This window comes from Cygnus atratus, chromosome 2, assembly GCF_013377495.2.
Source record: "Cygnus atratus isolate AKBS03 ecotype Queensland, Australia chromosome 2, CAtr_DNAZoo_HiC_assembly, whole genome shotgun sequence".
Lineage (NCBI taxonomy): Eukaryota > Metazoa > Chordata > Aves > Anseriformes > Anatidae > Cygnus > Cygnus atratus.
Genome location: NC_066363.1, coordinates 111,550,199 through 111,570,738, shown reverse-complemented (window position 1 = coordinate 111,570,738; position 20,540 = coordinate 111,550,199). Strand labels below are relative to the sequence as shown.

The 20,540-nt window shown below is 41.2% G+C and overlaps 2 protein-coding genes across 2 annotated transcripts in view; both read right to left on the bottom strand.

The window, feature by feature from the left end:
* Window positions 1–181: 181 nt before the first annotated feature.
* On the bottom strand, window positions 182–6,399 carry CABYR (calcium binding tyrosine phosphorylation regulated). Its single transcript, XM_050708776.1, has 5 exons — window positions 6,281–6,399; window positions 5,536–5,718; window positions 5,401–5,454; window positions 2,079–2,360; window positions 182–573 (listed from the first exon to the last, which is right to left on the bottom strand). Exons 2-5 carry the CDS (start codon window positions 5,687–5,689, stop codon window positions 182–184), a joined length of 882 nt encoding a protein of 293 aa, XP_050564733.1. The 5' UTR covers window positions 5,690–5,718; window positions 6,281–6,399.
* A 2,640-nt stretch (window positions 6,400–9,039) lies between these two features.
* The window catches only part of TTC39C (tetratricopeptide repeat domain 39C), a 39,865-nt gene continuing 28,364 nt past the window's right edge, over window positions 9,040–20,540 (bottom strand). The window contains exons 10-14 of the mRNA XM_035564061.1: window positions 20,356–20,479; window positions 17,708–17,805; window positions 16,698–16,802; window positions 12,716–12,754; window positions 9,040–12,093 (exon numbers count right to left, since the gene is read on the bottom strand). Of these exons, the coding sequence (XP_035419954.1) occupies window positions 12,004–12,093; window positions 12,716–12,754; window positions 16,698–16,802; window positions 17,708–17,805; window positions 20,356–20,479 (456 nt within the window). The 3' untranslated portion in view covers window positions 9,040–12,003. The remainder of the gene's footprint in view (window positions 12,094–12,715; window positions 12,755–16,697; window positions 16,803–17,707; window positions 17,806–20,355; window positions 20,480–20,540) is intronic.

Genomic DNA, 20,540 nt, shown 5'->3' with positions numbered 1-20,540 from the left:
ACAAGCTGGGAAAGGCACTGGGTCTGTTATGCATGACAAGTAGTTTAATCGCTGGCCTTAAACCAAATTATAGTTAAAGATGGGTTGAATTACGCTTGTCAGTAGCAAAAGCCAAACCCCCAGCATCTCCCCTGTAACCCTCTGCAAGGGCATTTATACCTGCGTGCGTGTCGCCAGCTGGTCAGCCTTGCTTGGCAGACATCACGTTATCCAGAGGGATGGCAACCGAGATAAAGTCTGGCACACCCGGCCTGCCTGTTTCCTCATCAGCTGGCCTGGCTACGGGGACTGGGACTACCGTGAGTCTCCTGGCACCTGCCCCTTGCTGTGTGAAGACAGCGTGGCTAGGAAGAGCCTGCCAGTCCCGCCCGGTCTGAACCGTAGAGCCCACTAAAATGAAAGCTGGAATGTCTCCCCTCTTGTTTTCTTCTCGCATCGCGTAAATTGGAGCAGACACTTGTGGCAGCTGGCCAGGGGATGGTGGCTTTTGACCTTGCCTCAAGTCAGTTAGGCAATAGAGGGTCCACACATTAGAATATGGTGGTGGCTGTCCGGCTTCCCTTGACGCCATGGCTACAAAGATAAAAATGTAAGAGGGCTGGTGTCAGGAGCAGTGAATTCCAGTCACGGTCTAAGTCCTTATGTTTAAGACAAACATACCTTCGTAAAAGCAAGCATGGTAGAAGAGAGCTGGGATAGAAGATGCAGTTTGAAACACAGCTGACAGACACCTGCAGCCTGGGAAAGTGAAACTGTTCGTGGTGAGAGGCTCTTCTGAGTGAGCATTTGAGAACTCAGCCATCTGACCAGTGCTTCTGAAACTGAGGCTTGCCAAACTCTCCCAAAACCATTTCTTAAGAACCAATATTGTTAATTTACAGATCTGCTCAAGTTCAGCTCTCCTCTACAACATGCTTTGCTGAGACCTCACAACTGTACTTCTTCTCCTAGCACCTGGGCTAAGGCTTGGACAGATTCTGCAGAACCTGGGAGACCTGGGGCAGGGGAGCTCCACCCTGGAGGGTTTTCCCAGCTGGGCGAGGGATGAGCTGGGCACTTATCACCACCAGGAAGAGACACTGGCAAGGGCCTCACCAAGAATCAGCACACCAGCTCTCTTCATGTTTGCAGAACTGATGACCAGTGCTCTGCCCACCCAGCGCAGCTGCAGAAACTCGCCAGATTCACCAAGACAGCACAGGCAACCACCACCATTTGTTTTTAAATGGAAAACCTCATACGTCAATGCTGGAATGTGAGATCTTTTAAGAAGAGGAACAGATTGCAGAGATCTAACATGCACTGTGGCCAAGCAGTGCTGGTACAGTGGCTTCTCAAAAGTCACTGCCTCTCCGCTGCATTGATGCAGGTGGTTTTCCATTTAATGACCACTGACGAAGGTAGTAGGGCTGGATGCTGGAACAGGAAGATGACACAAGGACCTTTCTTACCTGACATGACATAAACTTGCTCAGCTGACTCCATGTGTGCTGCGGATTCCGTTCTCTCAGGCTGGCACGCTGCAGCAGCAGCAGGTGGACCTAAGGTCTTAGCACAGGAGACCTGGCTTGCATTTAATGGCTGCTCAATCTTTAACAGATAAGCTGTTTGTTCTATAAAGGGAATGATTATTTTCTCTGGGAACTGCTCTACGAAAGGTGGAACCTCTGCATCCACCATTGGCTTATTGCACCCCTCAGTCGTTGAGATAGCCTCAGCTGCACTGCCGGAAGGTGCAGCCTGCAACTGCCCTTGGGAAGAAAGTGATGGTGGTGGTGGTGGAGGAAAAGGTAATGGTTCTTCCTGCAAAAGGACTGAGGAAACTTGTTTTACATCATCTGTTGAGACATCAGCCTGGCTGTCTGAGGGCCCTGGTTCTCCAGCCACGGAGGAGCAACGCTGCACTCCTGGTTGTGACCTGACAGCCTCGACAGAAGCCCCAGCTGCCAAGGCAGCAGCAGCATCTTCGTCAGCATTGTCTACTAGTGCAAACGACTTCTCTGAGGCTTGAGAGTCTTCATCAAGAGTCTGCACGCTGGTTGCCACATCCCTCACAGAATAAGCAGAATCACTGTTACCTAGCACATGGGCAGCGAGCTGTTCGGGATCAGCAGGCACATAGGCAAGTTCAGGGCCCTCAGGGGATGAAGCTCCATCAGGTCCAGTGGAGGATTTGTTTTCTGCAACAGAACTGACAGCTGATGGGCACTGAATTACTTTGGAGCTATACTCGATAGCAAGGTCTTCAAGAAGTTGATCTTCCTCTGTATCAGTAGAGGCTTCCTTTTTCTGGGGCTCATTAGACAGTGAAGTGTCTCTGTGGTACGATGCCTTCCTTACTAGTTCCCCAGTCAGATTTTCTGCAAAGTAAAAAGCACATAATGGCAATAGATTAGCAAATGTTTCCATTTAAACAAACAGTGATTTCAGTGTCAACCCAATTAGATGTTCTACTGCATAACTGTGAGGCTTCCTAGGCTGCAGAGATGTGTAATTAAGGGCGGGGGGGGGTTGCTTGGCTATCAGTAAGGGGAAAGAAGATTCAGAAGGCAGTAGCACAACTTCAAAAGCAAGGAATCCTTAACTGTATTCCTGATCCTACAGCGATGGCTACATTCTCCACTACTGTCCACAAACACCACTAAAGAAAAAAAAAAATAGCTTTTTGTGTTAAGCACATCAGATAAGCCAGCAAGAAGACTACGGTCCACCTTTGCAATGCCTGAGAACACTTTGGACCCACACAAATTATTTTAGATGCACAGACAGTGACATTTTAATTTCCTGAAGAATCTTGATTGCGTGACTTAACACATACCGAAATGAAGAAGAAGGTAAGCCACGAACAAATTTTAGATACAGGGTGACAAACGGCTGAGTGCTTAACTGTCAATGGAGGAACACATGACAGTACTCATGGGATCAGAACAGTGTTCCACCACCTGGTCAATAAACCCCTCAACACTGATTAAAAACAAGAGCAAGAGCTGTTGGCTGTCATGTTTAGTGAGCATTAGCCAATGTGTAAGACCAGTACAGTTGTGGCTGTAGCACAGAGCAGAAAAGACAGTGAATCTTGGACACACCATCACAGCTTAGCATTGAGCTGTCTTCTGAAGTCACGACTGGATGAGATCAGAAATGAAACAACTCAAAGGATGACAGAAATCCTCTCTTAAAACATTACTCTGCTGTCCCCAAGCCAACACAGCCCCACTGTCGGTATCAGGCAGTGCTATAGAAAAGAAAGGCTCCCCTGCAGCTACAGAAGCTAGCTAGCTACCTGCTAGTGCCCAGACAGACCCAAAACTACGCTCACAACATAGAGGGAAACTCCAGAGGTAGTTCTGTAGCAAGTTCTGTAGTAAGCTCTTGCTTGAGCTTACTACAGAATTTCTCTGCTCAAGTAAGTGCTCTTTTCTCTAAGTGCTCTATAAGGGAAGAAGGGCAAGGCTGGCTTGTATTCACAGAATGGCTTGGGGTGGAAGGGACCTTGAACGTCACCTAGTTCCAGCACCCTGCCATGGGCAGGGACACCTCCCACCAGACCAGGCTGCCCAAAGCCCCATCCAGCCTGGCCTTGAACACCTCCAGGGATGGGGCATCCACAGCTTCTCTGGGCAGCCTGTGCCAGGGCCTCACCACCCTCTGGGTGAAGAGTACTGGAGTGTGGTGATTACAGCAGGGTCAGTTTGCAGTCACATAAGCGAATCACTGACAGGTATTCAGACAAAGTTTTTGCATGTGACATTATGCAATAACAGCTGTGTTATCATTAATGCAACATTTGCAAATGCACTAAAATGCATGTTTCATTGATATTTTAAGTCACACTGCAATCTCCACCAGACATTTTTATAAGAAGAAAACTACTTCTGAAGTCAGTGGTTCTAAGTTTTGTTTTAGAGGAGAACCTAAGCTAGGAACAAGATAATAGCACTTCCTGTTCATAGCTGAGACATCTCATCACTGCTGTAATTTCCTCAATGCCTAACTCTCAATCTATAGACCAAGACTGTCTCCAGTGCCGGCTAGTTGCAAGGTTACTCAGAAGCTAGCTAAGGTGGACTCTGAGCAATGGGGATAATGAGCTGTATCCCCTGATCCCTAGTAATACGGTTAGCAAAACTAATGCCATTTTAGAAGGCAAATAGCCATTACATGACCAGCTTGCTTACGTGTATCAGCCCAACCCTTTTCCCCCTCATCCCTGGCCTTGAAGGTCCTGGGTACCAGGCAGACGTCTTCCCTCCTCACCCATCTTCAAGGTCCTGGACACTGGGCCAACTTTTCCCTCCCTGCCAGCATCTTGAAGGTCCCAGGCACCTGGCCAACCAGGATGTGATGGTCCCGTCACAGAACAGGGAAAAGTAACGGGACACAGAGCACTGCCTAGAAAATCATGCAGCTGCAAGACCTAAGTAGGGCTTGGACCAGAACCGCTGCTGGACAGCAAAACCAACAAACACCCTGGTGGTCAGGGATGCTCCCACCACCAACTGTTTCCTCTGAGGACTGAGCGAGTGACTCGTACTCATTTACGTGTATTTTGAGCCTAGATTATGATTGTTATATTGCATGCTAAACATTAAGATTTGCCCCAATCTGCAGAGGCTCCAGGTGCTCAGAACAAATGCTAAGTAACCATAAGCCATGCTAGTTATAAAATTCTGTTCTACAGTGATTCCGATTATAAAAATCCAGTGCTAGGCTAATTACAACGTTCTGTGAAATAACGCTTTAATCACAGCTACAACTTAGAAGCGTTCTCACTCTGCCCAGGATCCCTAAAGAACCTGTCTGTACCATAGCCCCAGGTGATGGGTTATTTGAACACGCTGGTATTTTTGGTAAGCAGACAAGGGAGACCCAACCCAGCAGGACAGATACCAACAGGCTGCAGGCTAGAAAACGCACCCATCGCTGCTCCCACACAACCCTCCAGGTAGCAGCACCTATTCCAGCCCGTACAGCCAAACCCAGGGAGCAGCTGAGAACTCCCAGCACTTTCCAAAGGAATCAGTAACATGCAGAGTTAAATTGGGTTTCTATAAACAAACAATACCTATTTGCAAAGAATAGGTACAACTTGTGAAGTCGCTATCTGCTTAGCACGTGATAAATCCTACTTCAATGTCTTAAAATGCCCCAGAGTACCCTAGCTGTCCCCTATGCTTGAGCAGAAAGCAGAGCATCCCAGGGGACTAGCTCTTCCCACACTAAATGGAAGCAAGTGCTTTCTGAAGACGTCCACCTCTTCAATAGCACAGAGCCTATGTGCCTCTTTCACAGGGCTACATATGGAGGGGATGTAGCCCACGGTAAATGAAAACCACTTGCATCTGTTTATGTTGGAACATGGTCTCAAAATATTTTAAAATGAATAAGCAATCATCTTACCGTACTTGAAATCAAATTTTTTCACCACTTCCTGTAAGTCCAAATTTAGATTGTCTGAAAACAGAAGCACAAATTAAACTGGAGTTAGCACCCAAATAACTCGTCCTCTTCAGATAAGCATTGGTAGGAACAAACCTCTATGAAAGGCAATGAAGTCTTGGAAATAGAGAGCTACAAACTCTGCAGTGTCTACTGGTTTGTGTTTTATGACCGCTGTGGTCACACCCTCGAGTAAGGTGTGGAGGCTGTCTGGAACAGATAGCTCGGTCACTGAAAGGCTCATCTTCATCCACTGGAAGGTGCCTTACAGGTTCTCATCTGCAACAAGGAGATGGGTAAGTTGAGCATCTGCTATCCCATCCCAGCGTGAGGTGTCCAACGTGACTGCAGCACCTCATCTCGTGCCACACCACCAACAGCCCCTCTCCAAGGCTTCCCAAACGCTCCTTAAATGTAACGGGGGCAGTTACCATGTGCAGCGTCCAAATGGTTCACCCCCACACTGCGGGGCCTTTTGGGCAGCGGGGTCTGACCCTACAGCGAGGAAACCATCGCGGTCATTTAAAACTGTGCCACGCACATCCCCTTAGGGCAGACCAAACTCAAACGCCCCTGTGACGAGGCACAGGAACCATCTACACAGGAGCCTGGGACATTCGCAGGACATGCCCCCCCTCCCTGAGCCCCCAGCCCCAATACTTGCTTGCTTGAGGGCCCCCTCCCACCGCAGCCTCCCCGCTGAGGCTGGGGCACCACGGGCGGAGCCTCCCCGGGGCCGTGACATCACAGTTCTCCTGCATCACCGTCAGATCCAGTGGATCCCAGCACTAGTCCGTTCTGACCCTTTTCCATCGATGACGAGGAATCATCGCCCACCTACCTGCTGCCAGGCATCTGTGACTCTGCAGCAACCCGCAGGGGCTTCCAGGGGCACAGACGATCTAAAGTTCAGGTGCCCTTGCTCCTGAAGTGTGTAGGTGATCTACAGTGGCTTCATCTAGTAACACGTTATATTTGTAAGAGTTTACTCAAAATTAAGAGAACAGTGTACCACTTTTGAGTTCTTTCACTGGAAACTATGTTAATGCTGAACACCACAAAATGCTTCTTCCATGAAAGAATCCTTAGAAAACAATTTTTCACTAAAAAAATCCCACATACAATACCTCATCGCTTCTGGAGAGTGTCAATGCAGGCCATGATGTTAAGAAAAATAAAATCAAAGTTAAGCATCAATACACTAAGACCTACAAAATCCGGAAGAATGCCTTCTGTATAATAGAATGTTACAGAATAGGACATACTTTGAGAATGCATTACTTTTGGAGTCAGAATAATCTGAAGTCTAGATTTCAGTATGGAGAGCATATGGAAGCAACAGGACTTCATAAACACACTAAACGTACCTGTGTGCAGAATGTCATGGGAACATCTCAATGAATATGGATCAAATTACACCTTGTAAATATCCTTCTTTGGAAAACTTCAAAAATTCCAGGCCTGTGAAACTGCACATCAAAAGCTTTGAAGATGTTTAGATACAGATGCCATAAAACAGAAAATAATTAGAGGTCACTGAACAGAAGCACAAGTGTCCTTAAGTATTTAAAAAGCTTCAGCCACTAACAATGTCTGTCTGAAACTTAGGAAGAGCACAACCCAGGAGCTTATAGGAAAAAAAAATTCTCTGGGAACTAATTCACTGCACTGGAACTTGAATGCCAGCTTTGGAAGCCACCTAGACTAAATCCATGATGAGAACTGTACCAGCTGCTCCACTAAAACACATTGCCCTTTGGCCCAAAAAGGAAGAGCCTGTCAGCGTAAGAGCTGTCTGCCTAACTGAAGATAATGACCTTGTCCTGCCATCTTCTGCCCCATCTGCAGAAGTAATAGCTTCCAGACAAGGTTAAAATCTTACATGAGACAGAGACTAGTTACCAGACAGAAGTTCAGTGAGTCAAAGTCCCAGACAAACCTTTTGTTTCTGAGAAAAAAAAAAAAAGAAAAAAAACACAATTTGATCATTAACTCTTCATCAAAGACAATTTACAAAAGATCAATGTATGACAATGGTTAGGTTTTTTAATTTTGTTTTTTTTTAAACTTGGAATCTTTCACCTAAAGAGGTAGAACAGGACTTGTGTTTTTCGTACACACCACCTTTGTATTTCTACTCCCCAGAAACCTTAGTAGAATTCTAAGTGAGGTTTGCATTCATATATGAAAACCTCCAAGAAAACTTTCTAGCTTTACCTACCAAAGCTACAAAATACTGTTTTTACCTAACGTGTATGCACATGTCTCTGACTCCATCTTCCCCTTGCTGAGGACCTTTGCTGCAAGTGAGACCTGTGGGGATAGGTATAGTCTCCAGGAGTACAATTACCTTTTTTCAATACATTAAACATACTGCTCTGAATGAAACACAGGTAGGTGTATATTACATAAACGTCTTTTTTGTTCAACCAAGTCTAACAGTCTCTCTTCCCCTCTGCACGTCTGGAATATTCAACTCAGACGAGCGTTTCTAATCTGCACCTGTTTGTCTCGGAGCCTCTCTGGGCACCCCCTATACATAAGCATAGCCTGCAAAAAAAAAAAAAAAAAAAAAGATGACTGAAAAAATCTGGCTAAGGACCAGCCAGTCCTGCCGAACACGAGAGATTAATCAGTTTGTACACTGGAAAACTGTCTTAGAAGAATTCACATCAATAGATAAAAAGCATTCTGGAGAAAGTAGCAATGAAAAAAAGTTATAGGTAACAGTAAAACAACTGAACATGAACTCCCTGTGGTTAAAACACAGCAACTACACAGGTCATGAAAATCCTGGGCAATTTAGCAATGAGATCCAAAGGGGTCCAAACTTGTTTAAAAAAGATACAGTGAAATAGAAGTAGTTCAGTATATAACTCCAGAAAAGCCTGAACTGGAACTCACCTGCTTGCAGAATATTTCCATCTTATCCAGAAAGACTCACAGAAAAGGAGTTTTTGAAGCATTTTCTACTCACCTCAAAACATCAGAATGAAAGGCAATGTTGTATAAGCATCTACTCAAATTGTAACTAGCAGAGAAGCAATTCCCCATTCCCCCCCCACCCTCAAACTTTAATTTTATATAGAGTATTTTCTTGTACAGCTCTGTCAGGATGAAGAATTAGAGGCAGTGTATCTGTATTACTTACTCCTGAAGTTCAGTGGAGTCTACCATTTATGTTGTAGACCAGCTCTCAAGACCCTCTGCTGATCCAATGACAGATGTTTTGGTCAAATGCCACTGGCTGCCCAATTGCATTAAAAAACAGCTAGAAGTATACCTTTACTTCTAAATATTACCTTTAATAATACAGTTCAGTGATCACGTGATTTTTCATGCAAATGATCGTTATCAATGTTAGTAAGAAAATTTAGTAATGACTGGAAAGGGAATTCACATGTCTTATATATGATACCCTGCTTTCACCACACCACCAAGGCTCTAGCAACACCTTTGTAAAACCACGTATAGCTCTACACCAGTATAATGCTAGTTCCCTTTCAACTTCCAAACAGCTACAGAGCAGTTTTTAAACTACAGCACGATCAGTCATTAGGAAGATGATCAGATTGTTGTAAATTGATAAGCAATTCAATATAACGTTTGGGGAATTTTATTTCAGAATAAAGCAGAACCAGAATATGAAACAAGCATTAAAAATCAGAGATAAATTAAATTGTTTGCTTTAGAGTAAATTAGAAACATTTTTCAAAGGTGTAGGAATACAACAGATTACACTTGTGTGTTGTTTTTATTTCTTTTTTTTTTAAATGAAGAATGAGTAAATTTGATTTCTTAAAAATGCATGTTAAACCTTGTTCGTTCTATGGTTGATCTCAACATGACACATGTAACTCACTTTCCAAAACAGGAGACTATAATTATACTGGAAGAACAAAAGCTGAGGTAATTGCTGACTAGAAAACTGTTACAGAGTCACTTGACATCCCAGAAGTTTTTCCAATACTTGATATCATCTTGTTCAGGAGGCCACCAATTTAAAAGACAAATTTGAGGAGCAAAGGAACAAAACTCATGTCCACGTTTCTTTTAATTTTACTCAGAAATATAAAAGTGCAAGTTCTGTAAATTAACAACATTTACAGTACATCACAATAAATATGCCACTTAGTGACATCTATAAATTCTAGTTATTTGAAATGAGTCATATTGAGATAAAAACTGCATCAACATCAACAAAAATACCTGACCCAGTAAAGATAGTCTTAACATATGAACTAGCAAGATGCATATTCCATTATTGCTATTAGACCATGCCTCCGAGTTCCAAAGTATAAAAACTTATCAGTTTACACAAAATACAGTTGAAATGTTTTCTCATCACAGGCACAATCTAACATAAAAAATAATTTTGACATTTACAAGGTAGGAGATTCTCCTGTGAGGGGAGAAAAAAATTACAGAAACAGATAGTACCATTTCAGTGATGAAATCAGATGAGTTGCTAAATCCACAGAAAAGCTGCAACTTGCACAGAGCTAAACTGTTACGTTAATATATAGTGTCTTTCCATACCTTCTCCCGGCCTGGTGAGAAGAACAGGCCTTTTAATAAGTTTACTACAATTTGCTAGCTACCTCCAAGTATGTAGACCCCTAGACATCCCAACACAAATCGCATGCAGGTGCTTTGTGTCCTGAACAGCCTAGTCTCACGTTATATTTAAGCAGTGCATTTTAAAGGAATTTTGTCATTAAATGTACCGTCTCTAGCTATTCACCCAGAGTGGATTGTTTCTCTGACTACAAAATGTTAAAAGTCAGGTAGGACAAAATAAGATTTCAAGTACATCAAAGACCTTTTTTTTTTTTTTTTAAATAATGATTCGAATTCTAAGCAGTCACTATACATATACACACACAATATATATTATATTCTATTCAATACTTATTTGGATTGACCAATTCAAATAAGGTTGAACACTCCTGTGTGACTCAATATTACTGATTAAATTGAATAAAAAACCCAACAGTGTACTACTATCTGTAACATACCTAGGATATAGAAAAATAAAGTCTCTCCTCTCCTTCGGGAACTGCAACAGAAGTGTTTAACTGCTCTAGGAATGCCTTTCATAGCAGGAACTGTGTATTTCTAGAGAGAAATAAAAGTGTCTCAACCATTTCATTTGGCCTACCAAATATGATATTACTACTTCTCCTCCATATCAGTCTTGCTTTAGATGCAACTTCAAAAGCAAATCAATGAAGGTTAGGTGCAGGCAAGGTCTAAAACCTTGGCAACGTATTCTGCAAAAAGGTAAGAAAAGAAAAATATTTAAGCTAAGGAACTGTTTAAGGCAACCTGACCAAAGTAAAGATAAGGCTTTTAGATAACTATTTCCAAAGATACCCAGTTTTCTTAGCTCTACAAAGTAACACAATTGAACTAACTTCCTGGTCAGATTTCCATTCATAAGCTTCTTTAAAAAAATATTGACCATCCTAGAACATGATACTAATTGAATATACAACACAAGGAGATACTACATATTACAGACAAAGAGTTAAAAAAAAGCTATACATGAGCACATAGATGGCCACGTATTAAAAATTATATGGTCATGGAAAAAGTATCAAGCTCTCAGAGGTATTTTGGTATCTTGGTATCTTAACACCACAGGTTTGGAATACCATACAGAGACTTAAGATAGTGTAGTATTGGTAAAGCTACCAAAATAGGGTTGGAGGTGTGGAGTGGGTGTGTTTGTTTAATACCTTTAAAGGTCACTGCCATAAAGGTTCAGCAGCTTGAATGGAAAATACGTAAAATTACTCTATCTGGCTTACTTATTTTAATGTATATTCAGAATATTAAGAACAGAAATAAAAACTGCTCTCACTGTAATTACATGTAAAACAAAGTACGTGGCTGGAATGTACCAGAAGCACAGATCCTAAACATTGACATAATTTATATCGCAACTATGAGCTGGGTTGGGAGGGGAAGGAATTAAGAATGGAAGGGGGATGGGAGGTTTAAAATCCACACATTACTCATGAAGTCACTGAAATAAACCACTCCAAGTTAGTAGGACCTGCTTTTTGTGGCCAAATAGTTTTCTCTCTCTTGCTTATTGGCTAATACCTGAAGAAAAAAAAAAGCGTTCTGCCCACTCCCATCTTCAACATTTACACCACTTTTATCATGTTCTAATCAAAACAAAAATGCTCCCCTTAGCATATTTTAGATCTAAATCTACTTTAAAAAGTAAAAATCACATCTGCCAATATTGTTGAAGTAACCTGTGTGCTTATTTAGGCTCACTTGCAGAGTTACAAGTAATTGTGTTCAGCCTGGTTTAAACAAAATAAAAACTAGAGTTAAAATATACAAGGTCACTTAACCTTCTTCCTGGTTGATTTACTTCCAATAAAAATTGTAATATTTTACTAAGCCATACCAACTTTGACCATACTATGAAAGTGTCTCTGGCACAAGTGGTTTTCAGAAGAAAAGCTGGTCTTCCCAACAGCATTTTCTTCTGCTTCATCTTAAAGTGCAGAAACTGTGGGAAAGGATAACACAACTTGCTGTCCATCACTGTGGAACTACTTCTCTTAGAGAGGCTAACGCTGCATGTATGCGGACGTGCAATCTGTTCTCAAAGTCATAGCCCGTAAATTCCTCCTGAAATACAAAAAAACATGCAACTATTAGCCTCCTTCACTTTAGCATATGAAGATAATTTTACTAGTAATGCTTAAGAGGTCACACTGCAAAACAGACTGAAGAGAAGAGGTGGAGATTCTTTATTGCTGTTTATATCCCTGCATTACCCAAAGCAACTGAATAATTACAGAAATTCCAAATTGGTGAAGAGAGCAGAAAGCTTCCATTTCCAATGTGCTGTTTGGAATCTGTTTAGATTAACAGTACCTGGGAAGTTACACAAGTCCTACAGCTCTAGAAAAATCCCAACACTCACTCCCAAGACAGGGACCAGACAGGACATATATGAAGTTGCAAGTTGTAGTTTTCAACGTTTCTGTATCCGAGTCTTAGTTGAAAAACTAGGCAAAGTCCTAACACTTCAGCAGAGGTCACTAACGTGGACTCTGTACCATGACTGACCTATCAATACATATCTACATAACATAAATGTGCATCATATAAAAATGTGTACCTACATGTTAGCGCTGTAGATTACAGGTGAGGGACACTGACACACCCACAAAACAAACAAACACAATACAACCTCTCAAATACCCTTCTCTCAGAAAGATAAGTTTGAAAGTGTCTTAGTTTTTACCTTGGCTTGGAGAAGTAAGGTTTTGCCTCTTGGCACAGTCTACAAAAAGACAGATACCGCATTAGAAATGCATCGCAAATGTTACAGAAAGTATCTCAAGTATACAGCCTGGTCAGTCCAGAATAGCATCTCTACCTTGAAAACAAGGTATCAAGCAGACGAAAACCCCTCAGGTTAGGTAGGAAACCAGAAATACTATGAGGCAGTCAAGTCAAGTATTACATATTTCAAGTCTTTAACAAAGGAAGGAGCAATTGCAGCTTCACATGGATGTTGCTGCTGACGTTGGTGAGCTACGTCAGTGCACAGGGAGACTAGTGACTCATGACTAATTGACCTATAGAGTAATTTTTGATTCTTAATTGAAGTTTAAGCCATTTATTTACAAAATTCGTTTTTTTAAGGAACTAAAAGTTTTCAGAAATCTAATTTTCAAACTCCAAAGAAAAGATGTATGTATTTGCAGATTAATATTTACTACAAAAAGTTCACATTTTATTCCTAAAAAGGTACTGTAGAAGTACTACAAATAAATAATGAATTGCTTGATAAGAGACAGAAAAAATTAGTTTTCTTACTCAATTATACCCAAATACGGTCTTATGTATTTACATTGGTTAAATTACATTCACGGCATATAAGAACAAAAAAAAAATCTTACTCTTGATGTAACCATACTAAAATCTCAAAGAATTTGATTCTAACCAAGTTAAAAATTAACAAAGATGATTCAGATTGCATGACGGGTCAAACATGTAATTATGAGTCATTTTAAAGGAATGTATATTTAACAAAAACATGCTTTTTATACTAACATGCATATTCTTCAATATGCTTAGCCTCTCTGGTAAAGGTGAGTAATAAAATCCTATTCCCTTCTCTTTCTTAAACATTACAGAGCTCTCAAATATGACTTGCATGGTACCTCAAGCTAGTAAATGCAGTCTTCTAAAAATAGCATCCACTCACCTCTAATTCCAGCTTTTTCTTTTTCCCACCCCATGCCACTTTATTCAAGTCAAGCAACATTTGCTTCCTTATTATCCACGTGCCAAGAGAGGTAGTTTCCTTTCAGATACTAAGTGCTACCACAGCTTCTCAGTAGCAGCTACAAGCCAAGGCTTGTTCAGCCCTCAAACACACAAAATGAAGTATGTTTGGTTTCTGTGTGCATGTTTCACATATAAGGCAAGGACAGAAGGAGTGCTCCTAAATTTGCAGAGCTTTGAGATAACCTCACTACTCACCACACTTCCACCTAGCAGCAGTTGCAACATTTTTTTTTTTTTTTGAGACACTTAACATAATCAAATTTAAACATTAAAAAAAAAAAAAGCAGCAGGAACATTACTGAACTCAGACTTCCCTACCAGGCTTCAAAGACGAGTTCTATGTCATACGGCATCACAGTTTTCAAAAAGAGTATTATTTGTATTATTTTTAAAAGCATTTTCTCTAGTTTTGTCCTTCATTGTGCTAGTCCTTCTTTATTGAAAGACTTTCTTTTCCCTTCCTCTTCAAGGGAAAGGTTCAGCTCAGATAATTAAGTAAGGTAAGACTAAAAACAACCTAACCCAGAATCTTAAGAACATGAGACACTATCAACCCCATGACTTTATAAAACTACATACAATGAGGTGGGGGTTAAAGCTCGTTCCCTGTAACCACTTCCCCTAACTTGCAATCTGATTCAGGAGGTACTACATAAAGCAGCATAAACTCCCGAGTAATGAGGATACGTTTGAGGAAGGAAACAGCACAGTGAGTGGTGAAGTTGCACGACTTTAGGAAACTCGGAGCTCCCCAGGAGGCAGAGTATAGGCAAAGACCTGAGCAATCAAATGTATTCATCAACCAAGTATGAAAATCAGGTGATTGCTTTCTTCATTCAGAACAACAAAAGCCTTATTTCACATCAGAGTGAAAGCCAAAGTGTCAAGCACATACAGCTTTCCAGGAATTTAAACAACTAAAATCACTTTCCTTATATATCACAAAATAGTACGATGGTATGCATGCCCCTAGTTGAGTTAGCTTTGAGGATGCGCTGGTATGGGAGATTGTATTGGGTTTACGTGGCCAGGTCTTGGTAGCAGGAAGCCTGCAGGGGTGGCCTCTGTAAGCAGAGCCCAGCAGCTGCCCCATGTCAGAGCAGAGCCAGCTCCAAAAGGGACCCGCCGCTGACCAGAGCCAAGCCAGGGAGCGACAATAAGAAGAGAACAAATTTAAGAGAGGGAAAAAAAAAAAAAATCTACTGCACAGCAGCAGCTGGGAGAAAGGAGTGAGAACCAGCCCTGCAGCCCCCAAGGTCAGTGCAGCAGGAGGGCAGGAGGTGCTCCAGGCAGGCAGCAGCAGTTCCCCTGCGGCCTGTGCAGAGGCCCCTGGTGGAGCAGGCTGTCCCCCTGCAGCCCATGGGTCCCACACAGAGCAGATCTCCATGCTGCAGCCCATGGAGAGCCCCCGCAGGAGCAAGCCCGGGGCCGGAGCTGCAGCCCATGGAGAGGAGCCCACGCAGGAGCAGGGGGTCTGGGGGGAGCTGCTGCCCGTGGGGAACCTGTATTCCAGCAGTTTGCTCCTGGGGGATGGACCCCGTGGTATGGAGCCATGTGGGAGCAGTTCTTGAAGAGCTGCTGCCTGTGGGCAGCCTCCTCAGGCTCAGTTCGGGAAGGACGGCATCCCGTGGGAGGGACCCCACGTGGAGCAGGGGCAGAGAGTGACCGTGAGGGAGCGGCGGAGACGAAGTGTCAGGGACTGACCACAGCCCCCAGTCCCCGTTCTCCTGTGCTGCTCAGGGGGAGGAGGTGGAAGAGGGTGGGTGGGAGGGTGGGATGTGTTTTTAGTTGGCTTTGTTTCTCACAGTTGTAGTCTGCTAGTCATAGGCAATCAATTAAATTAGTCTCCCTGTGCTGGGTCTGTTTTGCCCATGACGATAATCATTGAGTGTTCTCCCTGTCCTTATCTCAACCCTTGAACCCTTTCCATCGTATGTTCTCCCTCATTTCCTTTGAGGAGGGGGAGTGAGAGAGTGACTGTGGTGGAGTTCAGCTGCCCAGCTGGGTAAAACCACCACAGAGATTATGAAGACATTTGTCCAGGAGTGGGCATAAATATTCCCAACATAAAAAGACTTGACAAATGCCATATTGTTCACAGTATAAGTTTGATTCAAGAATATGGAGATACTTTAGGAAAACACACGCTTCTATTTGGAAAAAAAAAATTATTACAGGTAATCTTTGAACTTGAACAGTATCCAAGAGAAAATTAAATATGCAAGAACAGGATCTTAGACATTCACCTAGGAAATGTAATTTCACTAATTATTATTTGCAAACAAATCCCTACCTATCCAAGGCGTTTTTACCAGGCCTCTGCTGTCACCAACAGCAGGAACACAGGGCAAGTGCAGGGAGAGAGGGTTCTCTGCATCCTCAGGGGCGATGCAAGTATTTCTATACCCCAGTACTTACATATGCTGTTGCTGTAAGTGATGTATGAAAAAAAAAAAATGGGCATCATGGCATGACCAGAGGGGTGAAAAGAAAAAGTGTTTTTTACAAGTCCTTGTAGCGCTTTTCAGTGAAAAGTACTAAATAACAAAGTATAGTGCTTTGTTCATCAAAACTCTTGCTTCAGTGCTTGCTGTCCATAAACATCTCAGCTATAGAAATGCAGATGGTTTGCAAACATTTATTTTAATCCTGAAGTAAGACATCACTTAATGTCAGGAATGTAGCAACTCCCCCGAACAATTCCAGACAGTCTCAGACTCTGTTACATACGAATAAAACCCAGTAACAAAGTATGTCATTGCAGTGTTACCAACAGATGCATTAAGCACCTCAGAACGTCCTTACAGAAGCTCTTAACACTGAAATTAAAATGCTGCTACCTAAAACACACTACATTTCTTAGTAAAATAAATAAATAAATCTCTACAGTAGATATCTAAGAGTTTAAAAAAAATAGATTATACTATTACCTCTGGATTGTCTAATAGAAGACAGCCAAGTTCATAGCAAGCATATGGCTGGATGTATAAGTTGTTCTGACGGCACAGCTCATCTTTAGCAGCTCGCTGAAAAAACTATACAAAGAAATAGATTGCAATAACTTTAAAATAGACTGTTTGCTCAGTTAAAAATCCAGAAGTACCTGTCAACTTCAAGCACTAGAAATTAGCCCAGAGCTAAAATAAGTTTAAATTTCCAATGGTAGAGATTCTTTAAGCAAGGACACAGAGGTTTTCACTAACACTATTACATCAAGGTAAAAATCATTTGTTTGTATTTTTACCAAGCAATGTATTAACTGAGTCAAAATTTTTCCAACTTTATATTGAAAACTATTAGGCCTAACAAGGAAATTTAATTTTGAAGAGTAAGTGCATTGATTACTTAAACTATGCTTGAGAAAAACAGAAAACATACATTTAAAACCAGCATCAGCTCCCAGGTTCCTTATGTGAATTGTATTCCATTTTGGGGAGCGAAGAAAAAAAAGTTCTGCCTACAGAGATGTGGAGTGTGCCTACAGTCTGGAGCAATGGCAAAATTATTTTTTGGTACGTGCTAATAATTAGAGCTCTCAGTGTCTAATAGCTCTAGAGCAGTATATCTATGCCTTCAAAAGGTCAGCCTTCATTTTTATTTTTTTTAAGTTGAATTTTCTTTGTCGGATAGAGTAAACCCAGAAGCAGAAGAACTTTTCCATTCTTCTACCCAGCTTCCCCTTAACTCTTCCTCTACAAGCCACGTTAGCTTCCGCGTTTGCTCGACATTAGCCAATTATTTTTTACAACAGATACCATAACGAAGCCACACTAAATTACAAGATTTGAAAAGAACCCAACCTATTCTGTTGGGATTCATACAACAGATGGACCGATAGCACTGAAAATTAGTGGCTTAACACTCTCTCAACAATATTTACTGTTTAATATAATAGTTCATAAAACAGGATTAATGGTATAATTATCATTTAACAACTTACCTGAACAGCATCTTCAGAATTTCCCAAGCATTTGTGTATGGCACCAAGAAGCAAATTCCTCAAACCAACAGCTGATGAATCATCAACATCCTGACAAGCTTAATGAAAAGATTTCAATAAACAAATAAGATGGATTGAAATCCTTCCTTAGACAAGAACTGCGATCTATGGTGACTTTTAGTCTAACAGTTCAATTTAACTAGAAAAAGGAGATGTTAATAACAATCTACATCAGAGTAGTTTGGTTTCTTTAAAATACAACCCATTTTGTGTCAGTCTCTTCAAGCAATCTGTCACTTATGGTAATAATTCCTAACAGGAACGAATTGGCCCTCTGCAGTAGTGGGTGTGCTCTTTTCAATGGAAGAGAATACATTTCTCTACTTGTCCTTGAAGTATTCACTAGAAAGTTAAAGTTCATGAACAATCAACTCCTCCTGGTGTTAACAGGCAACCGGGTTGTTCCAGATATTGAAAGAAAAATATATAGTCCAAGTTACAAGGATAACAGCAAAAAAAAAAAAAAACCCTCAACCAAGCAAACCAAGCAGTCCAGACAAACCTGATTTGTTCTTAACTGAAGCCAAGTGACAGACACAGAAATCTGTACTGGACTTAAAATCCCAGACTAGGGTACTTTGGCATCACACTTCCCAGTGCTGATGAGCAGATAAGGTTAATTTGCCAGACCTCTGATGGTCTACAATCTAGGGACAGACTGTGCCTTCAGCTGCATAGTGCTGTTCTCAATGAATCACGATGCACGTAGCCATCTCTAGATGAGTCAGGCTCCATTTTGATCAAGCCTATTAGTAACAGCTCAGAACAGCTCTGTTAAGCCAAGACTAGTTCCATGAAGAACCATTTGCACTTGTCTGCACCGTCGCTTCCGGAGACTACAGTAACAGGGGTGTCTGCAGGATTTTTCAAGCCTTCAAAAGGAGCTAGGGTCTGGGAGCAGTAGGGCTCCTTTAACTTCACATTCTGCCTCATCTAACAAATTCTGATGGATTTAAACCAGGTCTGCAGTCACAAAACGGTTTATCCGCATCACAAATGAACCACCTATGATTAATTAAGGATTGGCTGCATAAAGTATTTGGACACTACACAACACATAATTCTGGCAGCTCTCATTTTTATTGAAAGTCTAAACTTACGTGGCATTTTACTTATGAAGATACACATGGGTTCAACTTAATTCCTACAAACCAGAGCTTTATTATGTCAACTTCCAGCCCCAAGGAAAAGCCTGGAAACTCCCTCCAGCATAGTAAACCCCCCTTTGTCCATGAGAAGAAGCAGCAAACAAAAAGAAAAATCCTTTATCAGCTCATCATTCTTGAGATACACATAAGGCATGGCAACATTTTCACTGTGCAGAAAATCTTGAACCAAGGATCACTGATGCAGACACATCTGTCAGTGTCAAGCCTTACAAGAAGTTTGTCACTGAATTTTAATCCATATTGCTACTTCACATTAAAATGTGCACCACCAGATGGAAGCTTAAAGGAAAAAAATCTATGTTGCTTTTGAATATGCAGGACAGGAGTAAATGCCATTTGCAATCTATAAGGTTGATTGTTCTACAGGCAAATTACAAAAAAAAAATACTGGAATCTATTTTTATACAAGTAAATCTCATTTTAAAACCTTCACCATTGTCTTTTGAGACTACAAAACTAGGGATCTGAATGCAACCCACTGCCACCATACAATTTAAATGGACAAATTACCTTAAATTTTAAAAAAATGAAAAAAGAACAAAACCACAACTAGTCCTGAAAAAAAAAAAAAGAAAGAAAAAAAAAAAACAACTAGTCCTGACCCTAGTTTTCTAGCTTTATGTAAAAATCATGTACGACCCCCAAAATCTCACAATTACAGAACCAAAGAAATCTGAGTGGCAGACTTTATTTTTAATTTTCTGAAGGAGTGGAGAATAACTGGAAACTGCAGGATGCAAAAAAGACTGATGTGTGGATGGAGGGAAGGGTAGTAAATAGTCCTTGGTAAACACTGCTACCATAATTTTTTTTAGACAGATCTCATCCAAAGACATCTGGAGACTGAGAAAGAGGCAAGAGCAGAACACCTTTCACCACTAAGATTCTGCTCCCAGCAGCCAACATAAAAAGAAACCTCACCACATCATGGATAGCCTCACAAGCTACATATTCCCTCTTAGAAGAAAATTAACATGCAGAAATAAATTAGTGGTTTTATTTTTTAATTTTATAGTTAGGTTTAAATGAGTTCAATTTTGTCTGCTGACTTTGAACAGTAACTACCACACTACTGTTTCACTTTGAGCAATTATTTATGTTTGTTCTTAATGATCCTGAAGGTCTCTTCCAGCCCAGATAATTCTATGATTCTAATGGGCATACATAACTGATTAGAAACCGAACTATATGCAACAGTTAAAAAAAAAAAAAAGTTTCCAAAAGAAACTATACAAATGGTAAAAATGAAGCATTAAGCTGAATCTTAATGGGTCCTTATTCCACTGCTACTCAAACTGTTTTGCTATCACATATGCATGCTGGTTTAAATTTTCATGCTACAACAGTCAGCCAGTCTGCACAAAAGAAGAAAATTGTATACCTCATTTAAAACAAATATATCAAGGACCCATATTATACCTTGGCTCATATGCTGTAAGTTGGAGAGGGAACAGTTTGGAAGTGCTTTCCATAAGTACAATACTTCAATGGAAGCCAGGACACAGAGCTCTTTGGTTGGCATTTGTTTTCTGAATCTTTCTGCCTGCAAATTGGGAAGAAAGAAAAAAGAGAGAAGATCTGTCATCTGTACTTTTACAGCAAGC